The 20,424-nt window shown below is 56.6% G+C and overlaps 9 protein-coding genes across 9 annotated transcripts; 4 read left to right on the top strand and 5 right to left on the bottom strand.

The window, feature by feature from the left end:
* Nucleotides 1-250: 250 nt before the first annotated feature.
* On the bottom strand, nucleotides 251-1,205 carry J7T54_002399 (uncharacterized protein; the record flags this gene model as incomplete). The annotated part of the gene is made up of 2 exons (XM_051505574.1): nucleotides 251-793; nucleotides 843-1,205. The coding sequence occupies 2 exons, from the start codon at nucleotides 1,203-1,205 to the stop codon at nucleotides 251-253; spliced, it is 906 nt and encodes a 301-aa protein (XP_051363018.1).
* Nucleotides 1,206-1,426: 221 nt separating this feature from the next.
* Nucleotides 1,427-3,618, bottom strand: J7T54_002398 (uncharacterized protein; the record flags this gene model as incomplete). Its single annotated transcript, XM_051505573.1, has 4 exons — nucleotides 1,427-2,039; nucleotides 2,095-2,410; nucleotides 2,749-3,471; nucleotides 3,519-3,618. 4 exons carry the CDS (start codon nucleotides 3,616-3,618, stop codon nucleotides 1,427-1,429), a joined length of 1,752 nt encoding a protein of 583 aa, XP_051363017.1.
* A 1,269-nt stretch (nucleotides 3,619-4,887) lies between these two features.
* J7T54_002397 (uncharacterized protein) lies at nucleotides 4,888-5,841 on the top strand (the record flags this gene model as incomplete). The annotated part of the gene is made up of 1 exon (XM_051505572.1): nucleotides 4,888-5,841. The coding sequence occupies one exon, from the start codon at nucleotides 4,888-4,890 to the stop codon at nucleotides 5,839-5,841; it is 954 nt and encodes a 317-aa protein (XP_051363016.1).
* A 461-nt stretch (nucleotides 5,842-6,302) lies between these two features.
* On the top strand, nucleotides 6,303-7,991 carry J7T54_002396 (WD40 repeat; the record flags this gene model as incomplete). Its single annotated transcript, XM_051505571.1, has 1 exon — nucleotides 6,303-7,991. The coding sequence occupies one exon, from the start codon at nucleotides 6,303-6,305 to the stop codon at nucleotides 7,989-7,991; it is 1,689 nt and encodes a 562-aa protein (XP_051363015.1).
* Nucleotides 7,992-8,859: 868 nt separating this feature from the next.
* J7T54_002395 (SNF2-family ATP dependent chromatin remodeling factor snf21) lies at nucleotides 8,860-13,242 on the top strand (the record flags this gene model as incomplete). Its single annotated transcript, XM_051505570.1, has 3 exons — nucleotides 8,860-8,952; nucleotides 9,009-12,977; nucleotides 13,036-13,242. The coding sequence occupies 3 exons, from the start codon at nucleotides 8,860-8,862 to the stop codon at nucleotides 13,240-13,242; spliced, it is 4,269 nt and encodes a 1,422-aa protein (XP_051363014.1).
* A 691-nt stretch (nucleotides 13,243-13,933) lies between these two features.
* On the top strand, nucleotides 13,934-15,305 carry J7T54_002394 (uncharacterized protein; the record flags this gene model as incomplete). The annotated part of the gene is made up of 4 exons (XM_051505569.1): nucleotides 13,934-13,975; nucleotides 14,037-14,194; nucleotides 14,249-15,102; nucleotides 15,154-15,305. 4 exons carry the CDS (start codon nucleotides 13,934-13,936, stop codon nucleotides 15,303-15,305), a joined length of 1,206 nt encoding a protein of 401 aa, XP_051363013.1.
* A 136-nt stretch (nucleotides 15,306-15,441) lies between these two features.
* Nucleotides 15,442-16,113, bottom strand: J7T54_002393 (putative very-long-chain (3R)-3-hydroxyacyl-CoA dehydratase; the record flags this gene model as incomplete). Its single annotated transcript, XM_051505567.1, has 1 exon — nucleotides 15,442-16,113. One exon carries the CDS (start codon nucleotides 16,111-16,113, stop codon nucleotides 15,442-15,444), a length of 672 nt encoding a protein of 223 aa, XP_051363012.1.
* A 1,002-nt stretch (nucleotides 16,114-17,115) lies between these two features.
* On the bottom strand, nucleotides 17,116-17,937 carry J7T54_002392 (DNAJ domain protein Cwf23; the record flags this gene model as incomplete). The annotated part of the gene is made up of 1 exon (XM_051505566.1): nucleotides 17,116-17,937. One exon carries the CDS (start codon nucleotides 17,935-17,937, stop codon nucleotides 17,116-17,118), a length of 822 nt encoding a protein of 273 aa, XP_051363011.1.
* A 451-nt stretch (nucleotides 17,938-18,388) lies between these two features.
* J7T54_002391 (uncharacterized protein) lies at nucleotides 18,389-20,154 on the bottom strand (the record flags this gene model as incomplete). Its single annotated transcript, XM_051505565.1, has 4 exons — nucleotides 18,389-19,056; nucleotides 19,119-19,339; nucleotides 19,411-19,823; nucleotides 19,885-20,154. 4 exons carry the CDS (start codon nucleotides 20,152-20,154, stop codon nucleotides 18,389-18,391), a joined length of 1,572 nt encoding a protein of 523 aa, XP_051363010.1.
* Between the last annotated feature and the right edge of the window lie 270 nt (nucleotides 20,155-20,424).

Raw genomic sequence — 20,424 nt, 5'->3', positions numbered from 1 at the left:
GGGTACAAGGCGAATTTGTCGCGGGCTTTGGGAATCGGAACGAGGTGCGGATTTGAGCTCTTGAGGCTTAGAGGTCTCAAAGAGGAAGTATATCACCGTGTATATATCACTGTACTTACCGCAAGATGGCTGATGCAGAAGTCTGTCACCGGGGCAGGTGGCGTGATAGACGAAAAACAAAAGCGAAAAAAACTTGATGCTCATGCTCGTCCATATCCCCTTGCATTCCACGTGATATCTATCGAGGACGTCAACGACGTTTGCCCCCGGCCTTGCCGCTGCGACCAAAGACATCCCGCGAGCCTTCGACTCGTTGAATATCCCTATCCGAGATTGTCAATTGCGCACCCTTCATCCTGCCAACGCCAGGCCGGTCCACGCCACCACCAAAGTCTCGCTTGCGCTCCTTTTGCTTGCCGTTCTGGGGTCGCTCCAAGATGATCCCATTCTCCTTGGCCTCTCTCCTCCGCTTGGACTCCCGTTCCTCGCGCGCACTGTTCATACCCTTCCGGATCGCCATGGGCACATTGTCTTGCGTGAGGATGCTGGACTTGGAGCCCAGCGCCTGCACGCGCATGTCGGTCGCCTTTTTGCGCACCTTGCCGCTAGTAAAAGGTTTTGGTTCGGCAAAGGAGGACGATTTGGGGGCGGCGAGGAGGTGTGACTCGGAGAGAAGGCGTCGAAGTTCGAGGTCATTGGCGAGAAGCGAGGGGGCGTCTTCTGGTAACGTCTTTGATTTGGTCAAGGGTGGGGGTTGTTGTTTCTTGGGTTCGGAGGACGGTGCTTTTGAGGACTGGGCGAGTCAATTATGAAAATCTTCTCTCTGCAAGTGCGCTGCTCACCATGAATGCGCGAAGCTCGTGCTTGGACATGGTCTGTGGTTTTGATGGTTGTGATGTCGAGTGGTCGACAACTTCCACAGCTTCCTCGAAATCATCTTCCTCGTCCTCATCCGAATCGCCAATGGCATCATCGGAAAGACCGCCCCATTCATCCTCGGCGTTGTCATCTTCGTCCTGCTCTGCATCATCGTCGCTCTCATCCACCTCGTTAGTGGTGCGCTCGTCGGTATCTGCGACCGCGGGCGCGGTGGGAGTCTCCAACGGCGCGAATCGGGCTTCGAAATGTCGGCGCAGAATCTCTTCCGCATCGATCTCCTCCTCTTTGCTAGGCGCAAGCGCCTTTCGCTTGCCGAGGACCGCCATGATGGTGTTTGTGTGTTATGTTTGTGTAATGGTGGACTGCAGGTGGCGGTGGCCTGAAATTTCATGGACGGGATTCGAGTCGTGAGAATAAATGGCATGTGCAAGGTTGACCCCACCAAGATCGCCAAAAGTCACACGACGGAGCAGATCGACCTTTTGGGCGTTCTGTTCTGCATTATAGAGATCCAATTCGAATGCTTAATGCTGGTATCATAACTTCCTCAAGTTCGCCCCGCCATTCTGACCCTCCGCGCATCCTCGTCTCGCTTCGCCTCACTCCGTGCCAGGAATTCCGTTCGGGCATTGTACGACTCTTTGGATTTGGCAGCCATTTCTAGTTCGTCCTGGATGCCCTCCTTATCCACAAAGCCAGCCCAGTCCATCCTGCTCTTCTCGACCGTGTTGAGTTTCTTGGCCGCGGCCTCGCGGCGCGCAGTGACGCCCAAGTTGAGATCGGCGCGCTGGGCAAAACCCTCGGCCGGTGGGGGCTCGAAGCGACTTCGAAAGGCCTTCCGTGTGGCCCTTTTCGGGGGCGCGTCTGGTGTCTCGTTGTCTGGCTGCGGGTTCGAGGCAAAGTAGAGTTTTGCTTCGGCCGATTCTTTGCGAACCAGTTTCTCTTCGGTATGTACCTTTCCCGCAAAGTTGTACGTCCGTTTTATACGGATCATTTCCTCTTCTGGTATTGGGTCCGGTTTGGGTGCCTCTTCCATGATAATGTCTTCGACTGGCTGGCTTGCTGGTACGGTTGCTTTGCCTGAGATCATGTCTGCCCAGAGGGCGTCGACGTCGACGGTGACGGGGCCGGTGCTGACGGCCATCTGACGCTCTTCCTTTCTACGCACGTCAACTACATCCCAGTTCTGTGTGTATAGATACCGTTGTTACATACTCTGCAGCGCGCTGGCGCCTTGTCTTGATCAATCCGCCATCGCCACCTTCGTCCTCGTCCTCTGCATCCTTCCCTTTCCTTCGTTTACTCTTTCTCTCCCCCTTTTTGATGATAGCCTCGTCACCTGAATTATCATACCCTTCATCATCTGCTGTCTTTTTGTTGGCCTTGGCCTTTGCGCGCTTGCTGGATTGATCGGCGTCCGCAACTTCTTCGGGTTCGGAGTCGGACACGTCAGAGTCGGCTGTCGCTGGAACCGCATCGGGCGCAAAGTCCGAGTCCTCAGAGGAGGCATATTGCTCGTCTTCGAGCTCTTCTATTAATGGAGGTGGCATGGCTGTGTGCTCAGTGTGATTGCTGCACCAGGTGTGAGAGAGTAAGGCACGAAAAAAGAGGTCCGGCGCATGGTGGGGAGCCGTCGCCGTTTGTCGCGACGCGGCGGCACGTGCCAAATCATTCGTCTCCCATCCCTGACCTCATCTCACTTTTTTTTAGCCACTCAAAGTTCAACATGTCTTCACGAAGCAACTCAATTCAGGTCTACGGCACTGTCTCAGCGAGATCTGGTCCAAAAACTAGTCCCTTTTCGTCCGCCGCTCAGCAGACTGACGTTTCGTTAGTATGCCTCACACCAAGAGATGCGATAGAACTCACTTCCGATAACACCATTCACTGGGATGTCGATGGACGTGGTATAGCTTGCCGCGTCGCTCAACAAGTATACATACGCGCCACCTAGTTCTCGAATCTGCGCAAGACGGGGCATACCGCCATAGTACTTCAACTGCTGCTCCCAGTCCGGCTGCTGAGGCACCCAGTAGGTCATGGCGGTCTCGACGAGACCGGGCGACACCGAGTTGACACGGATGCCGTGCTTGGCCCACTCCATGGCGAGAGTGTGTGTCATGTTGCGGATGCCAGCCTTGGTAGCGCCATAAGGCGCGGACGGGACGCGCTTGTTCGGACGGTACGAGGCCATGGAGGCTGTGAAGACAATGGCACCCTTGATGCCGAGCTTGATGAAGGCGCGCGCAGCAGCACGAGCCGAGTAAAAGGCGCCAAACAAGTTGATGTTGAACAACGACAGAATTTCCTCCTCGGTAAAGTCCAGGGCGGCCTTATGGTTGGTTTTGCCAGCGTTCACCACCATCCCGTGGATGGCGCCCTGCTCCTCGATAATCTTGTCGACGGCAGCGGTGACTGTTGCTTCTTTGGTTGTGTCAGCCGAGATGGCGCGCAACTTCTTGCCCCATTTCTTCTGGGCGGTAGCAAAGTCATCGCCAGGAGAAGCGATGTCTATCGAGTAAACAGCGGCGGCGCCATTTTCAAGACAGGACTCTGCAACTCCCAGTCCAATACCACGGTTGGCACCAGTTACTGTACGTATGTGAGCAGAGAAACCCCCATATCGACGCAGGGCATACCGGCGATGACCTTGCCAGCGAGCTGAACCTTGGTGTCGTGTTGTTGTGCCTCAGTTGTCACTGGAGCTGTGGATTCCGACGCAGGAGCAGAGGGACTCATTGTGAATCGTAGGAATAAGAATGGCTCAGTCAAGATAGGCATTCAGTGTACATGGACTAAGCATAGAATCGTTCGTTAAGAGAACAGCAGCTACCCCTTGCACTTAAATATGAAGTCCCCCTCAGACTTGCCGCCCCCTGCCCCTCAACAGCTTGTCTCTCCCCAAGAGACTGAATCCTTCATTCGTGGGGCACTCGCTACGCGACTCGGGGAGGACCGACCTACTGGAGAGGCCATGATTCCAGACGAACGAGAAAACATACTGGTAGTCACTCCTCGCCCGCGAGACGCGCAACAACTAGACAGGCAATCTACGAGGCGCAGGTGGAGAAGTGCGGAGCCCCAGATCGGAACATGTGGATCACCCTCGAGACGAGGGACCATTACAGTACGACCACGGGCATACAAATCCATACAGCGGCCATAGACACTGATCATCGCCTGTAGATGTTCGTCTCTTCTTATTGAGCCGGCGTGGGGGCCTGCAGGACAATATGCTTAAGACACTACTTGCATACATGGAATCTCTCCAAGCCTCCTGCCGCAACAGCCCCGACGAATTTAGAAGTAACTAGTATATGGACCAAAGAGCGGGTTCTTTGTTCTACTGGCTTTCGGCATGTTGCGGGAGTATTATATCTCCCTGAACGGACTGAGTCCCTTTGTGTGATGTGTGATGGGTTCATGGCCATTGTTGCCGATGCAGGTTACATGCAGGCACAAGTAGCACTGCAAGTTTGTTGATGTGACTGACCATTGTCTTCGGCCTGACTCATTCTACTTGTTGATGCTGAGAGTACGGACAGAGGTGACTACGCCAGACAAAGAAACGGACTCCTCACACAGGTAAGTTACGAGTGCCCAACTCGCAACGCAAGCATGGCGCTTGAAGCATACCTGAGGGAGATAGAGATGCATGCATTGGGCCATGTTCAGACGGCAACCCGGTACATATCGAAATGTGTGCCGATCCCGGGGACAGGTGACCCTGTGGAAGCTATTTCCTCAGACAAATCCTCCGCACTGAGGCCGATGTGCATCTTACTTGAGTGAGGAGGGCGGGGCTGACGCATATATCCGGCAATTCAGCCAAAGGTTCAACGCAGCGAGAAGCGGCTTAAATGACCGGCTCGACAAGTCAGAGAGATAATGGTACCATCTGCTGTTTTTCGCCAGGCCCCTGATGAACTAGGCGGGCCAGCAGAACCATAACCAGACCATCGACCCGTCACGGCCCCCAAAGTCCAGCGCCATTAGCCTACGTTCATGATGGCCTCGCCTGACGCGTCCTTGACAGAGGAGGAGAAGGAGCACTTTCGTCAACGCGGTTTCCTTCATCTCGAGAAATGCTTCACTCCAGAGCAAGCGGCGAGCATTACCAAAGATGTCTGGGTGCGACTAGGAGTCGACCCGTCCGACAAATCAACGTGGACGAAGCCCAAAGTCAACATGCCAAACCATAATGCGTTCCTTGCCAAAGACTTTGCGCCAAAAGCTTGGTCAGCCATCGCAGAGCTTTGCGGAGGAGATAAACGTATCAACGACAAGAGCCGGTATTGGCGCGATGGCCTCATCGTGAACCTCGGGAGCGACCAGAACGAGGGCAAAGAGTTCCACCCGCACGACCTCGATAATTGGCATGTCGATGGCGATTTTTTCGTCCACTACCTCGACAGCCCGGAACAAGCCCTGTTGGTCGTTGTTCTCTTCTCGGACATTGCTCCCGGCGGTGGTGGCACCATGATCTGCCCAGAAGCTATCCCTAAGGTCGCGAGATATTTATATGACCACCCACAAGGCGTTTCGCCGAGGATGAAGCCGCGAGGGCATGACGAGTTCAAACGAGAGAAGGATTTGGACTGGTTCATCGACGTTGCCAAGTCGTGTACCGATTTCGTCGAGGTGACTGGCGAGATTGGCGATGTTTATCTCTTGCATCCCCTGATGCTTCACAGCGCAACGTTTAATCCAAAGCGGCAGATACGAATCATAACGAATCCGCCCGTGTCGCTCAAAGAGCCCTTTGTGTTCAACAGAGCCGATGGTGCGTATAGTCTCGTCGAACAGACGACGTTGAGGGCTCTGCGTCTGGATCACCTCGGAGAGTGGAGGATCACGGCGGATCGAGAGCTCGTTGTGCCGGAGAGGATGAAGGACGCAAATAAAATGAAACAGGAAGAGTTGGAGAGGCTGGCACAAGCCAAGACAGCTGCTGCCGCATAGGCTTTGCCATAGCCTGAGCGATGCATCGAGCCACAAATGAACAACAGTTGTGGTTAGTGACCTCAGTCTTGCAGGCGCGCCGATGCAATTTGCGAGAATCCTATTAACAGCAAGTCCATGCTTTGATGATGAGAACGTACCGATTAATAACGATGTGAGCTTGGGGCGAATGGAACTCGATAAGAAAAGGAATCTTGACCGCCACCAAATGTGTGTGTTCTCAAGTGGTTTCCAGGATCCACCGCCAACAGCTGCCCACTGTGCCCAGTGCCAGTGCCAGTGCCAGTGCCAGTGCCAGTGCCAGTGCCATGCCAGCACATCACAACGGCCCGGCAAGCCCGACGAAGAACCTCTTCGACACCCCCTCTCCTGCTTCCTCCATAAATCCCTCTTACCTGACACACCGTTCCCTGTGCTCTCTCTTCTGCGCCAGGACGCAGTCCCATAGCCCGTTGGACACGATGAGCGCCGACGATGATTACGAAATCGAGGTGCCGCAGCTGGCCGACGACGACCCGATGAAGGCTTTTTTGCCTACGGCATTTGGCAAGAAGTCGGGGGGCCCGGACATTGCAGCTCAGATTGAGCGCAGCCGGAGAGTCGTACCTACCGAGGACAAGAAGCCCAAGGACGACAAGGCCAGCGATGATTCCGACTCGGACTCGGACTCCGACTCGGGCGACGAGTACCCCGTGACCCACGAGCTGATTCTGAAAACCCACGAGCGAGCCGTCACAACGATATCTCTTGATCCTGCAGGTGGGCGGCTGGTGACCGGGTCACTAGATGGCAAGACGAACTTGCACGACTTTGCGTCCATGACGCCCACCACTCTGCGAGCGTTTCGCTCGGTAGACCCCTTTGCTGGGAAGCCGTCTGATGTGGCCGAATCGCATGCGATACACCAGGTGCAGTTCAATCCCCTAGGGGGCAGCGTATTCCTGTGTATATCAGCACACCCGCAGGCCAAGATCATATCGAGAGACGGCGATATCGTAACAGAGTTTGTCAAGGGCGACATGTACCTGCGAGACATGCACAACACCAAGGGTCATATCTCAGAGGTTACATCGGGCACGTGGCATCCTACGAACAAGAACATATGTGTTACCGCGGGCACAGACAGCACGCTGCGTATATGGGACATCAACAATAAGCGCTCCCAGAAGGAGGTTGTGGTATTCAAGTCAAAAGCCGCCGGTTCGGCCGGGAGAACGAAAATGACTGCCGTTGCGTGGAGCGGAGCGGGCCAGGCAGGTAACATGCTCGTCGCCGCAGCCTTGGACGGATCACTCGTGATGTACGGGGGTAATGGGCCATTCAACCGCCCAGCTGGTGAGATTCGCGACGCGCACAAACCTCAGGACTGGACTGGTGGGCTTGACATTTCTTCTGATGGCCGTATGGTAGTCACACGCGGAGGCGACGACACGATCAAGCTGTGGGACACGCGAAAGTTCAAGCAACCGCTCGTATCCGTCGCGCACACGTCAACGTCAGACCACTACCCGACCAGCAACATCCGCTACGCCCCCGACTCGACGAGCATTTTGACGGGGTCAGAGACAGGACACCTGCACATCCTGAACCCGGGCAACCTCCGCCCAGAACTAGTCACGCCTGTCACTCCAGGCTCTCCCCTTATTGCTGTGGACTGGCATCCCAAGATTAACCAGATTCTGACAGGGTCGGCGAACGGCGAGACACGAGTGCTCTACAGCCCCAAAAGGTCAAGTCGCGGTGCTTACGAGGTGATTACGCGTGCGCCCAAGAAAAGGCATGTCGACGACAATCCCGACTTCACCATGGATCAAACTCTCGGTATCTCTGGTGATGCCATCATCACTCCTGGCGCGATGCCCGGTATGAAGAACAGGGCAGCAGGGAAGGGCAAAGACCCTATGCGACCAGAACAGCCACTCCAGACTCCGTTTCAGAAGAGCCAGCCCGATGAGAGGCACATTGCGGAGAACATTCCTCTCGCACGCATGCTGCATGAGGATCCGCGCGAAGCTTTGTTGAAGTATGCTGACAAGGCTCAGAGTGATCCGCTGTTCACAAAAGCTTACAACAAAACCCAACCTCAAACGCAGTTTGCGGACTTTAGTGATGAAGAGGAGGGTCCAGAGAAGAAAAAGGCCAGGAGGTGATCTCTTGATGGCCTACCTGGTAATATCGAGACGCGACGCGACTAGATTCGCGTGGACACCATTTGAGTCACGTGTAGGAGTAGCTAGCCTTATGTAATCACCGCAAGCGGGAAACCGAGATCCGCCTTAGTACTCGATGCCGCATGCTGGCTGGTCACAGCCGTGCTGAAAACTACGCGCGGCGGGTCCATGGTAGCTGCACGAGCCGTCACAGCGAAACTTGTCCACCTGTGAGCCTGTCTTCACCACTCGCCATCATCAAGTGCAAGCCCGGTGAAGCGCGCGCGCATCCGAAAAATCGCCTGGTCTCCCCTCTAACCATCGGCAGTCATCTCCAAGCCTCGCCAACTTGGTGTTGCACGCGACTGATAAGCCTTCCATCCGTTCGGCACCAACCCCATCGCGTCCAAACGCCAAATTCGCACTTTTTGCCCGGGCCTCCGCTCCCTCTTCGACGTGCGCCCTCACTCATCCCTTCCACAGGGACTTTCCTCCCCCACGCCATTGCGAGGCAACCTTTCTGCTCCCCTTGGCCATCGCGAACCTTCGCGACTAGACGCCACGAAGTCTTGCCAATACAGACTTCGACGCGCCCCGGCGACGTGTTGACTTGATTGACAACGGCGATTCTAGTTGTTTGTCTCCCCGAATCGCGCGCTTCGAACGCGACTAGGGCGCATTTGCCAACGTCGGAGCTTTCATCTGGTCCACTCGACACTCCACCCGCGCATTATCAAAGTCAAACATCGCGTTTCTACCACCGCATACCTCATTGCTTCCGCCGCTCGATATGCGCCTGTCGATACATAGTACGATTTAATATACTGATTGGGTGTTAGCCGGTCGAGGGCCATCTAGGATCACCACCATGGCTTCAGTTCAGGGAGCTCCCGGGGTTCAGCACCCCGGTGCGCCGATGGTCATGCACGCAACCAAGCAGCAAGCTGAGGAAGTCTTCAAGGTATGTCGTCGTCGGTATGACAGTTGCCGGTGCACATGAGCTAACTGGTTGCTCAGAAACTGAAGCAGATGAGGGACAATGGCGTGGCCAACACTGATCCAGATTTTATCAAGGCTCAGCAATGGTTGCAGCAGTTCCAGCAGCAGCACCAAATGCGCAAAAACAAGCAGCAGCTCATGCAACAGCAACAGCAGCAGCAGCAGGCGGCGGCTGCCGCCGCCTCCAATGCCAACGGCAACCTGAACGGTGCGCCAAATGCGGCAACTCAGCAACACAACCAGAACTCGACTTCGAACGCTGCCGGTGCGACGCCATCAAGTGGCACGAACGCGTCCGCCCCCGTGAATGGGCCATCGAACTCGTCCAACAGTCACTTTTCGCAGGAACAGCTTGGCTTGCTCCGAACCCAAATTTCAGCGTTTAAGATGCTGGGAAAGAATGCCGGACTTCCTGTTGGTCTGCAACGATCCATTTTCCACCAACGTCAAAAACGCCAGGCCGCTTCGACTGCTGCGTCGAGCACCGTGCCGAAATCCGAGCCCAGCGAACAGGACGATAAGGACAAGGATGTAGCAGGTCGTGGGGAGGCTGCACCAGACGCCGATGAGTCGGCGCCTCCCAAGCCTCACAAATACAAGACTGTCAAATCGCCCACGAGCATGCTTCAACCGACCATCAAACACTTTGAACACTCGCAACGCAAGAATCGCTGGTTCATTCCAGGGGCTTTCCCCACGGGCATCGACTTTGATCACTTGCGATACGAGAGGGAGGTCGTCGTGTTCAACAGGATGAGCCAAAGATACAACGATCTGAAGAACCTTCCAGGGAATATGGCTCACTGGGATACGACGAAGAACGAGGTTGAATCTGACGATGCTTTGAAAAGAAAGGCGATCATCGAGATGAAGGCTCTAGCTCTATACGCAAAGCAACGAGCCCTGCGCGAGAAGATTGGGCGGCAGATGATGCACTACGACAACTTGGCTATGACCACAAATCGTTCGCACTACCGTCGCATGAAAAAGCAGAACGTTAGAGAGGCTCGCATCACTGAGAAGCTTGAGAAGCAGCAGCGGGACGCCCGGGAGAACCGCGAGAAGAAGAAGCACATTGACTTCCTTCACGCCATTACTCACCACAGACAAGAAATCATCGACTCGAATCAGAGCCAGAAGACCAAATTCCACAAGCTCAGCCGCCTCATGTTTTCTCAGCACTTCAACATTGAGAAAGAAGAGCAGAAGCGCGTCGAGAGGACCGCGAAGCAGCGTCTGCAAGCGCTCAAGGCCAACGACGAAGAGGCGTACCTCAAGCTGCTTGACCAGGCCAAGGACACCCGTATCACACACTTGCTCAAGCAAACCGACGGTTTCTTGCATCAACTTGCGTCATCCGTCAAGTCGCAGCAGCGCGCAGCAGCCGAGCGGTACGGAAACGACATGGAAGACTTCAAGGACGACGACGAGCTGGAGGATGAGGAGGGCAACAGTAAAAAGATTGACTACTATGCTGTGGCCCATCGCGTCCGTGAAGAGGTCACTGGGCAGGCTAGCATCCTGGTCGGCGGCACTCTGAAGGAGTACCAGATCAAGGGTCTTCAGTGGATGATTTCGCTTTACAACAACAATCTCAACGGTATCCTTGCCGACGAGATGGGTCTTGGAAAGACGATTCAGACCATCAGTCTCATCACCTACCTGATTGAGAGGAAACAGCAGGCCGGACCATACCTGGTCATCGTGCCGCTGAGTACCTTGACCAACTGGAATCTCGAGTTTGAGAAATGGGCGCCATCCGTCAGCCGCATCGTCTACAAGGGTCCGCCTAATGCTCGAAAGACCCAACAAGAGAAGATCCGCCAGGGGCGCTTCCAGGTCCTGCTCACGACTTACGAGTACATTATCAAAGACCGTCCTATCTTGAGCAAGATCAAATGGTTCCACATGATCATTGACGAAGGTCATCGCATGAAGAACAGCAACTCGAAGCTGAGCGCCACCATCTCCCAGTACTACCACACCCGCTTCCGTCTCATCCTCACGGGTACCCCCCTCCAGAACAACCTTTCCGAGCTGTGGGCCATGCTCAACTTTGTGCTGCCCAACATCTTCAAGTCGGTCAAGACATTTGATGAATGGTTCAACACTCCATTTGCCAACACCGGCGGGCAAGACAAGATGGAGCTCACGGAAGAAGAGCAGATTCTCGTCATTCGCCGTCTCCACAAGGTCCTTCGACCCTTCTTGTTGCGTCGTCTCAAGAAGGATGTCGAGAAGGATTTGCCCGACAAGACCGAGAAGGTGGTCAAATGCAAGTTTTCTGCTCTCCAGGCCAAGCTCCACAAGCAAATGTCAACACACAACCGCCTTATTGTTAGTGACGGCAAGGGTGGCAAGACAAATGCTCGTGGTCTCAGCAACATGATTATGCAGTTGCGTAAGCTCTGCAACCATCCGTTTGTCTTTGATGAGGTGGAAAACATCATGAACCCCCTCAATATCAGTAACGACATGCTGTGGCGGACGTCTGGCAAGTTCGAGCTTCTGGACAGGATTCTCCCCAAGTACCAAGCGAGTGGGCATCGCGTTCTCATGTTCTTCCAGATGACTGCCATTATGGATATTATGGAGGACTACTTGCGATACCGGAGTTTCGAGTACCTGCGTCTGGATGGTACGACCAAATCAGACGAGCGATCGGACCTCCTTCGCGAGTTCAACGCACCCGACTCTAAGTACTTCATGTTCTTGCTGTCCACCCGTGCTGGTGGTCTCGGTCTCAATCTGCAGACCGCCGACACGGTCATCATCTACGACTCTGACTGGAATCCTCATCAAGATTTACAGGCGCAAGATCGTGCTCATCGCATCGGTCAGAAGAACGAGGTGCGCATCCTGCGTCTGATCACTTCTGGGTCGGTAGAAGAGAAGATCTTAGAACGTGCTCGGTTCAAGCTTGACATGGATGGGAAGGTCATTCAAGCTGGTCGTTTCGATAACAAATCATCGGAGACGGACCGTGACGCCATGCTCCGGACGTTGCTTGAGACGGCGGACATGGCAGAAGGTGGTGGCGAGGAGGATATGGAGGATGAGGAGCTCAACATGATGCTCGCGCGTAACGACGGGGAGCTCGCTCTTTTCCAAAAGATGGACGAAGAACGCGCCCTTGACCCCATCTACGGCCGCAAAGGAGGCAAGGGCAAACCTCGCCTTATCCAAGAAGAAGAGCTTCCGGACATCTACCTCAATGAGGACAATGGCGAAGAGGAGCCGACGGAAGAGGTCATCTTGGGCCGTGGCGCTCGTGAACGCACCAAGGTCAAATACGACGACGGTCTCACCGAAGAGCAATGGGTCATGGCAGTTGACGATGACGAGGACTCGCCTGAAGCCGCGGCTGCACGCAAGGCTGACAAGAAGGACCGGCGAGAACAGAATAGGCTTAAGAAGAGTGCCATTTTCAACTCGATGGACGAGTCGCCTGTCCCTAGTAGGGCTAGCACCGAAGAGGTCGAGACGCCCAAAAAGCGTGGGCGCAAGCCGGGCAGCAAGAACGAGAAACGCAAGGCGGAAGAGGGCGAAGACGAGCCGCCAGCGAAGAAGCGGCGCGGACCGCAGGGGCGGCCGAGCAAGGCCAACCTCCAGGCGTCCGCCAACGCATCGAAGCTGGCCCCCGAGGTGCGCGCGACCCTGCAAGACAGCCTCAAGAGACTCTACGATCAGCTCATGGAGATGGAGGTAGACGACTTTGAGCCTCTCGAGGGCGAAGATGACGAGTCCGAGCCTGGCAAACGCCTCATCATTGCTCCGTTTGTGAAGCTGCCGTCGAAACGCGACTTCCCCCACTACTTTGTGGTGATCCAGCAGCCCATCTGCATGGATCACATCAAGGCACGCATAAAGAAGGAGCAGTATGGTTCTCTGGGCGACATGCGCCGGGATGTCGAGCTCCTCATCAACAACTGCAAGACTTTCAACGAGGATGGCAGCGTCTTGCATGAAGATGCCAAGACCATTGAGGTGAGTGATCTTTTGTCGGTTGGACCTGTGATTGCAGCAGCGGCTAACTCGGACACAGGCATTCTTCAAAAGCAAATTCGAGGAAGAACTGGACGCGCATGCAGAGCTCCGGGAACTGGAAGACGGCGGCAAGGCAGGGTCTGCGGCGCCATCCGGCAACGGGGACAGCACACCGCAGCACAGCGGCACACGCATCAAGCTCATCTCGAACAGCTCCAGAGTCGGGACGGGCACGAGCACGGCGCCACAGAGTGACGAGGACTGAGTGCTCAGTTCTGGATGCTCAAGAAGCTCTATCAATGACTTGTGATGGTGTGTGATGGTGCCTTGTTCACCGCGTGAGAAACCTACACGCCCACGCAGTATTGCGGCGCAGAACGGCGGCCAAGTCGCGCGCGCGCATAGGGACATTACACGAGACGGATATGATGCACTTTGGGAATGTTCTTGGATGGGCGTCTGCTGCGCCCGGCGTTTTCGGCGAAGGGCATGGGGTGGGCGTTTTATTGACATAAAGTGCTGTACTCTTCGGGGATCGGGAGGAGTGTGAATGGATGATGGATGAAAGGGATATTCAGACATCAGTCGTCACATTACAAGCAAAGCCGCGCGGGTGAGCCGCTGAGATCCACGCTGTATGTACAATGTATTCTAATAGATGCTCTTGCAGCAGCTAGCTAGCTGGCTGGGGTTCAAGGAGACGTGTGTCCAGACTGTGATGCGATAGATACATGTACCGGGTACTAAGCTTAGTGCGTGGTACGAATGCTCGCCATCGACGTGGAATGCGGTCGTCCTAACGTTGAGGAAGGTTTCGACGGCGGTTGCTGATGCTGTTGCCGTTACTGCCTGCTGCCCTGCCCCTCCATGTCGTGTCCTCCATGTGATCTCATCAACGTCACATCCACCTGAATCCTCCCACTACATTACATGCATGTTAGTCGCGTGGCAGCACCATGAAGAAGACGCTGCTGCTCTGTTTCATCCACGGATTCAAGGTACGGCGCGTCCTGCATTATCTGTAATGCATGCATCAAGCAAGCTAACCTTTCTCGCCAGGGTGGGGAGCACACCTTTGGGAACAAGTACCAGTTCGCAGAGCATCTTCGCGCGCTCGTAGCCAAGGACCTGCCCAAGACCAATGTCAAAGTCCTAGTGTACCCTCCCTATGAGACGCGCGGCGATCTCGGCGATGCCGTCAGCCGTTTCCGTGGATGGTAGTGAATGCAACTTCCCACCCCACAAAGACCCCAGCTGACTGAACGAACCAGGCTGGAGGAAAAGGTCATCGACATTGAGGTGGACGCGCAGACGCCGTCGCCGACCGTCGACCCGTCCGTCCGGACCATCCTGATCGGACACTCCATGGGCGGCATCGTGGCGGCCGAGACGGTGATTGCGCTCGCGTCGGAGAAGCCCATCTACTCCGAGGACGGCATCCAGAAGGACGACAAGGCGACGACGACGTTCAACGCGCTCATGTTCCCCTACATACAGGGCGTCGTGGCCTTTGATACGCCGTACCTGGGCATCTCACCTGGCGTTGTCGCGCACGGCGCAGAGGGTCACTATCAGAATGCGGCGGCGGCCATGCAGCAGCTGGGCGGTCTCGGTTCGCTCTGGGGCGCAACGCAGTCCGGGAAGGAGGGCGCCACCAGCAGAGCAGCAGCGCCTCCCAAGACCGCAGGCGCCCTCCCGGCCCCCGAGTCGGGCGCGAACAAGAACGACGGCGGCGGCTGGGGCGCGTGGGGCAAGGTGGCCATGTTTGCGGGGGCCGGCGCAGCAGTCGCGGCAGGAAGCGCTGCCGCGTGGGTGAACCGCGACCAGATCACCTCGGGCTGGACCTGGGTGTCCTCCCACCTGGAGTTTGTGGGGTGTCTGGCGCGGGCGGAGGAACTGAAGAAGCGGGTGCGCTGCATGGTGCGGCTCGGGGAGGAGGTCGACGTTGGGTTTGCGAACCTGTACACGCGCCTGGGTAAAGCGGCGCCGAGCAAGCAGGTGAGCATGGTCGGGACCGTGCTGGGGCGGGAGAGGACGTTTTGCAACCTGCCGAGCAAAATGGCCGCTGGCACGTGGAAGGAGGCTGTCAATGACAAGGCCAAGGACGAGACGGAGGCGCATATGGGTGAGTACTGCCTTGCGATGCGTGCCATGGGCACGGACTAACAGGACATAGGCATGTTCGAGCCAAATGAGAACCCAGGGTACGAGCGTCTAACACAGGACGCAAGAGATCTGATTGTCGAATGGCTCCAGAACGATTGGTACCAGACGAGCGCAGAGCCGCGGCCGATGCTGGAAGAGTCAAGTGATAGGATTGATCTTTAACAATCAAGTATAACTAGCTGTTTCCTCTACCAAAAACGCCGATACTCCCTCCTTTTTTTTTTTTTTCTTCTTCTTCTTCTTTTTTCAGTTCTTTCCTTTTTTTTTAAAAAAAAAATAAAAAATTTAAAACTAAATGTTACTGCGTCGCCTTGCCGTCCTTCTGCTTCAGACTGCGCATGACCTTGCTCCTCTGCTTCATCATGTACGTGAACAGGATGTACGAGCCAGGCACGTAGACGGCCAGGACGCCGGCGAGCGCGTAGTACGCGCCGGGGCCGTAGGCCTTGGTCGCGGGCTCCATGGCCTTGTAGATGAGCATACACTCGCTGGTGATGCCGACGGGGTAGAGGACGAAGAAGGTGTTGTAGCGCAGCCAGGTGATGGGGTAGAAGGCGTCGCTGCCGACCGAGAGGGTGACGGCGAAGAAGGAGTAGCGGATGACCTCGGTGAGGGACCAGGCGAGGAGCATGGAGGCGTAGAACGGGTCGAGGGCGACGTGGGGGAAGGGTTGGACGATGCCCCAGACGAGGAGGAGGCGGGAGGAGACCTGCATAATGGTGGTGAAGACGGGGGCGCGCACGATGCCGAGCAGAGAGTGCAGGATCTCGAGGGCGGCGGCCGTCTGCGTCCACTTTGTCCACTCGCCCACCTCGGCCAGGACGTGGGTCGGCCCGCGCGTGGTGACGGCCTTGACGGTGCTCGAGAGGACGACGGACCAGGCAAAGGCGGAGACGACGTTGTAGAGGACGAGGTAGTTTGTCTTGAGGGCCGACGCGGGCTTGCGCTGGGGGTTGGAGGGTCGTGCCATTGTGTCGTGGGACGGCAGTCGAGGAGCGTGGTGGACGGATTGGCTTGTCTTGGTTGCGCGGAGGAGAGAAAAGGAAAGGATAGGAGTTGGTGGATGCCGAGGTGAGGTGGGTTGGATTTGATGGTGAGAGCTTGTCTCGACGCGACAGACAGACGTACGTTCAACAAATTTGGCGTGCGGGTGACGGTGACCCACCGACGTGCACCCAACATGTCGGTACGTAAGGATTCAAGGAAGCTACTGGACTCGGCACTTTGCAGCGAAATACTGCCCAAGAGGACTCTGTATTATTTTGGATATCATATGAGCCTGCGCAGGCACTTTTGCATTTCAAAGGGCATTCATGTTCTGCGGAGAGCAATTGGGTGGCAGTGCACTTGTATAGGTACGCTGATGTTGCCCACGAACAACAATCCCCCAGGCACTGCATGAGGTTCGTAGATATAAACGGTCTCTCCAGTGCGTGCCCATCTGAGTCGAGGCCGCATCACCCATGGCCTCCTTCGAAGTCCCGGGGTGCAGTGCGCCCGTGTCGCTCCCAGCTCTCGCTGGTCAAGAGCTGCCAGATTCCCAGACGAATGCGGATGAAGCGATCACTGCTGATGCTGAGGGGGCCGCATGTGGGCTGCCTGTAGCTCCCGACCTTGAGCTCTGACGCTGCGGCAAGCTGGATTGAAAGATGGCTCCTTGCTCAATGACCATGGTCATATTTGCTCTCCCGTCATCCTTCGTGCTCTTCTCGCGACCAGAGGCTGTTTCGCGAGTCAACGGACAAGAAGGCAGAGGAAGGTTCCTTGAAGAGGGGGACAAAGCAATGACGGAAAATGCCTCTCGCCCTCGACAGTCATAGCCTGGTGAAGCTCAATGGACACGTGCCGTGAAGTCGAGTATTGATGACGCTGAACGGATGCCCTTGTCCCAGTCGAGGCAGAGTGACCATCTGGAGAGCTGGGCTATGGCACACACCACGGTGCAGGTTTGACCATGCCTTCAACTGATCAATCACACCGCCGTCTCCTGTCGATACCTGTTCTCAGCCTCGGCAATCAACCGACGCGTTTCCTGCACCTTGCGCTCCGCGTCTTGGACCTCATCCACGGGCGCATCCTCCATCTTGGCAACATTCCGCGCATTCTGCACCGCCCTGAGCTTGTCGCACACCAGCTGCCAGTACGGCTTCTGCCCCGCACCGACGTTGACCACGTAGCTCCCCGGCACCAGGACGACCCCATTGACCGGGCCCGACGGCCGGCCAGCCGCCTTCATGGACTCCTTGGCCTGTCTGCGCCGGTTCTTCTCCTCCTTCTTCTCCTTGAGCCGCCTCTTGGCCTCGACAAGGTCCTTCATCTCCTGGTCCGCAGCGGCCTGCCGCCTTGTCTCCTCCTCCCGCATGCGCTGCGCTTCGGCGAGCCTCGCGCGTTCCTTCTCGAGCGCCTCGCGGTCACGCTGCGTCTTCTCCTGCTGCGCGACCCGGGCCGCCAGCTCCGCCGCCTCGAGGTCGTCGGCGTACTTTCGTCGCTCGCGGTCAAAGGCCTCGCGCTCCTGCTTGCGCAGCAGCTTCGCCTTCATGGCGCGCTCGTAGGTGGCGCGCGCCCCATCGTCGGCGAGAATGTCGCGCGCGCGCTCGAGGAGCTCCCATTTCTCCGCGTCAAAGTTGTCTCTGGCCTTGTCGGGGTGGTACTTGACGGATGCTTTGCGCCATGCGCGCTGAATGTCCTCCTTGGCCGTGAGGGCGTCTATAGAGAGCAGGTCGAAGAGATCAATGTTTCTGTCGGCGTACTCGCTCGCCAGGCGGAGCAGATCCGCCTTGTTGTCGTCGCTCATCGTCTTGGGCGGTAGTGGAGAGTTCGGAGACGGGTATTGGCGATGCCAGCTTCCCTCTGTAGCGGCGAAGTCGAGCTTTGGCTGATGTGTCTTGACTCTTGGTGAGCTTGAAGTGAGTCTACTTGATGCACGTGACGTTGGCTAAAAAGCGGGCCTCCTAAGTACGTAGTACCTTTAGGTACTCCGTACCTCAGGCCCTTTTACTCTGTCGCAAGGTCAACCTGTCGCGTTCAACTTCCATGACGCTGACCAAGTATCCAGGCTTTCATCGTTACTCAATCTCTGCTGAGTCTCCTCATAAACCGAACGCTGCATCATGCACATCGTCAGCCACCTCGGTGACCCACAAAAGCCTGTTCCCCATGAAGACAAAGGGCACTACAAGATCAGCCTGGGCAGTAAATCACAGACATTATATTCAAGGCGGGTATCTCTTCTAGCAACATCACCGCTATCGGCCAATCCTCTTATTCAGCCTCCGCGGCCCTCGGCGTCCGGCAAAGTCATACACATTCGGATACCCCCCCGACAGCTTCAAGACATATCTCTCAAACGGACCCAACGGCTCCTCCACCATGATCCTCTCACGCCGACTCGGCGGCCCCTCCCTATCGCTGCCCACGTACTCCCACACCCAGCGGCCGCGCTCCCTTGGCTGCCAGTCCGGATGCCCTGGTATCGGGTCAAAAAAGGTCTGCTTGGTGAGCCTCAGCCGCCACCTGCGCAGGGCGGCGCACGTCCAGATGCCGTTGTCGTTGAGGCCCAGACCCTGGCATGCCAGACGCACCCGCACCGAGCTGTGGACGCGCTCGTTGGTGTCGCGGAGGAAATGGCGTGTCGGCCGCTGCGTCTTGGGGTTGGTCTGCTTGTACATGCCCGGCGTCCTGGGTGTCTCGCCGGCCAGCTTGTACAAGATACTGGCGTCAGCCGCAATCTTGCCCAGCGCCCAAGGGCGCAGCGGCTCATTGTTCTCGTAGATGGGTTCCATGGCCCAGATGGGGCCCGGACCGCGCAATGTCTCTGCCAGCGTCTCGTAGTACTCGCTTGTTCTTCTGATCACGCGGTCCAGGGAGTTGTGGTCAAACTCAACACCTACAGACGCCATCTGGTCCATCATCCCTGGTAAGCTGTCAGCTAGCGCCCATTGTACTGTCCGAGCGCAGTCCGGGTCAAGAACTCACAGGCCAGTGTGCAGTTGGCCATGCCCTGGTCGGGCCAGCCGCCGCCGCAGTTCGCGTGATTGCCTGGGAACCAGACCTGGCGCAGGTCGGTGGGATCCCTCTCGTCGTTGGCGCGCTCCCACACGGCGGGCCTGAACGGGCTGCGCGTCTCGTCCAGCGCCAGTGCTTGGAACGCATGCTCGATACGGTTGTTGAGTGAGGTGTCGTGCCATCGAAACGTGCTGTGCCTGTCAGCGAAATGCCAGGGATCCCCGGGTGGGAGGGATGCGGAGGAACTTATTCGTCGTTGGACGGCCTTATGCCAAGTCTTTCCAGCCAGGTGATGTTGGGTATCCCGAGACTGCCCACAGTGTCCCACACGCAGACGCCCTTGATCTTTATGAGCCTGCCATCAGCCTGGCACACCCTGGTGTAGCCCATCTGCTCGAGCCGCGCCCGATATTCCCGGGCGGCGTGTGGGCCCTTGGGTTTGTTCGGGAACGGCACCGTGGGATACGGGTCGTCGTAGTCGTCGTCCTGCCAGTGTTGCATGTCGGTGAAGATGATGTAAAAGCGCTCGACGCCTTCGCGGGTGAGGAGTCCCAGGTTGCTCACCATGCCGGCGACGGACCTCGCCGTGAAGGCGCCTCGCGAGAACCCGACGAGGAAGATCTCGTCGCCGTCCATGTAATTGGCGCACAGGTACGAGTAGGCCTCACGCACGCGCTGTGAATCTGTCAGGACCATTCTGTGGTAGCACAGCGAGCCGCGTCGCGTCGCGTCTCACCTCGGACAGCCCCAGCCCAAAGGCGCCACCGGTGATCGTGTCAAAGGTGCTGCTCCCGGTGCCGACGCCCGACTCGTAGGAGATGATCTGGAGTCGGCCATCCGAGCAGCGCCGCTTGAAGCAGCGGGAGATGCGCGTCACGTTGGACGGCACCTGCAGCGTCCCGTGCGAGGAGAAGAGACCGGACTTTTGGTAGCCATTGTCAGAGTCCATCCAGGTGCCATCGAGGCACAGGATCATCCTCTTGCCCAGTGAAGCTTGGCACGCCATGGGATGATGGGTATTCTCTCAGATCAGTTAGATGGAGGGGAGCTCAAGTCCAGGTTTTTATCATGAGGGCGATGCCCAGCCTCACAACAACAAGCGTATACGCAATTTGGGCACTTTCGCCTCGGAATGGCAACGACGTGGCGCAAATCGTACGCTACGCACTATGTCGGTGATCACCAATAAGTTGACGAGATTATACAGTTTGGGAGACACGGAACCATCCGATCGCGTTGTTTTCTGACGACACCAGTACGTGTAAGCGACAGCCTG

The sequence above is a fragment of the Emericellopsis cladophorae genome (genome assembly GCF_022114955.1).
Source record: "Emericellopsis cladophorae strain MUM 19.33 chromosome Unknown NODE_15_length_399893_cov_118_242817, whole genome shotgun sequence".
Lineage (NCBI taxonomy): Eukaryota > Fungi > Ascomycota > Sordariomycetes > Hypocreales > Bionectriaceae > Emericellopsis > Emericellopsis cladophorae.
This window is presented reverse-complemented; position numbering and strand designations above follow the sequence as displayed.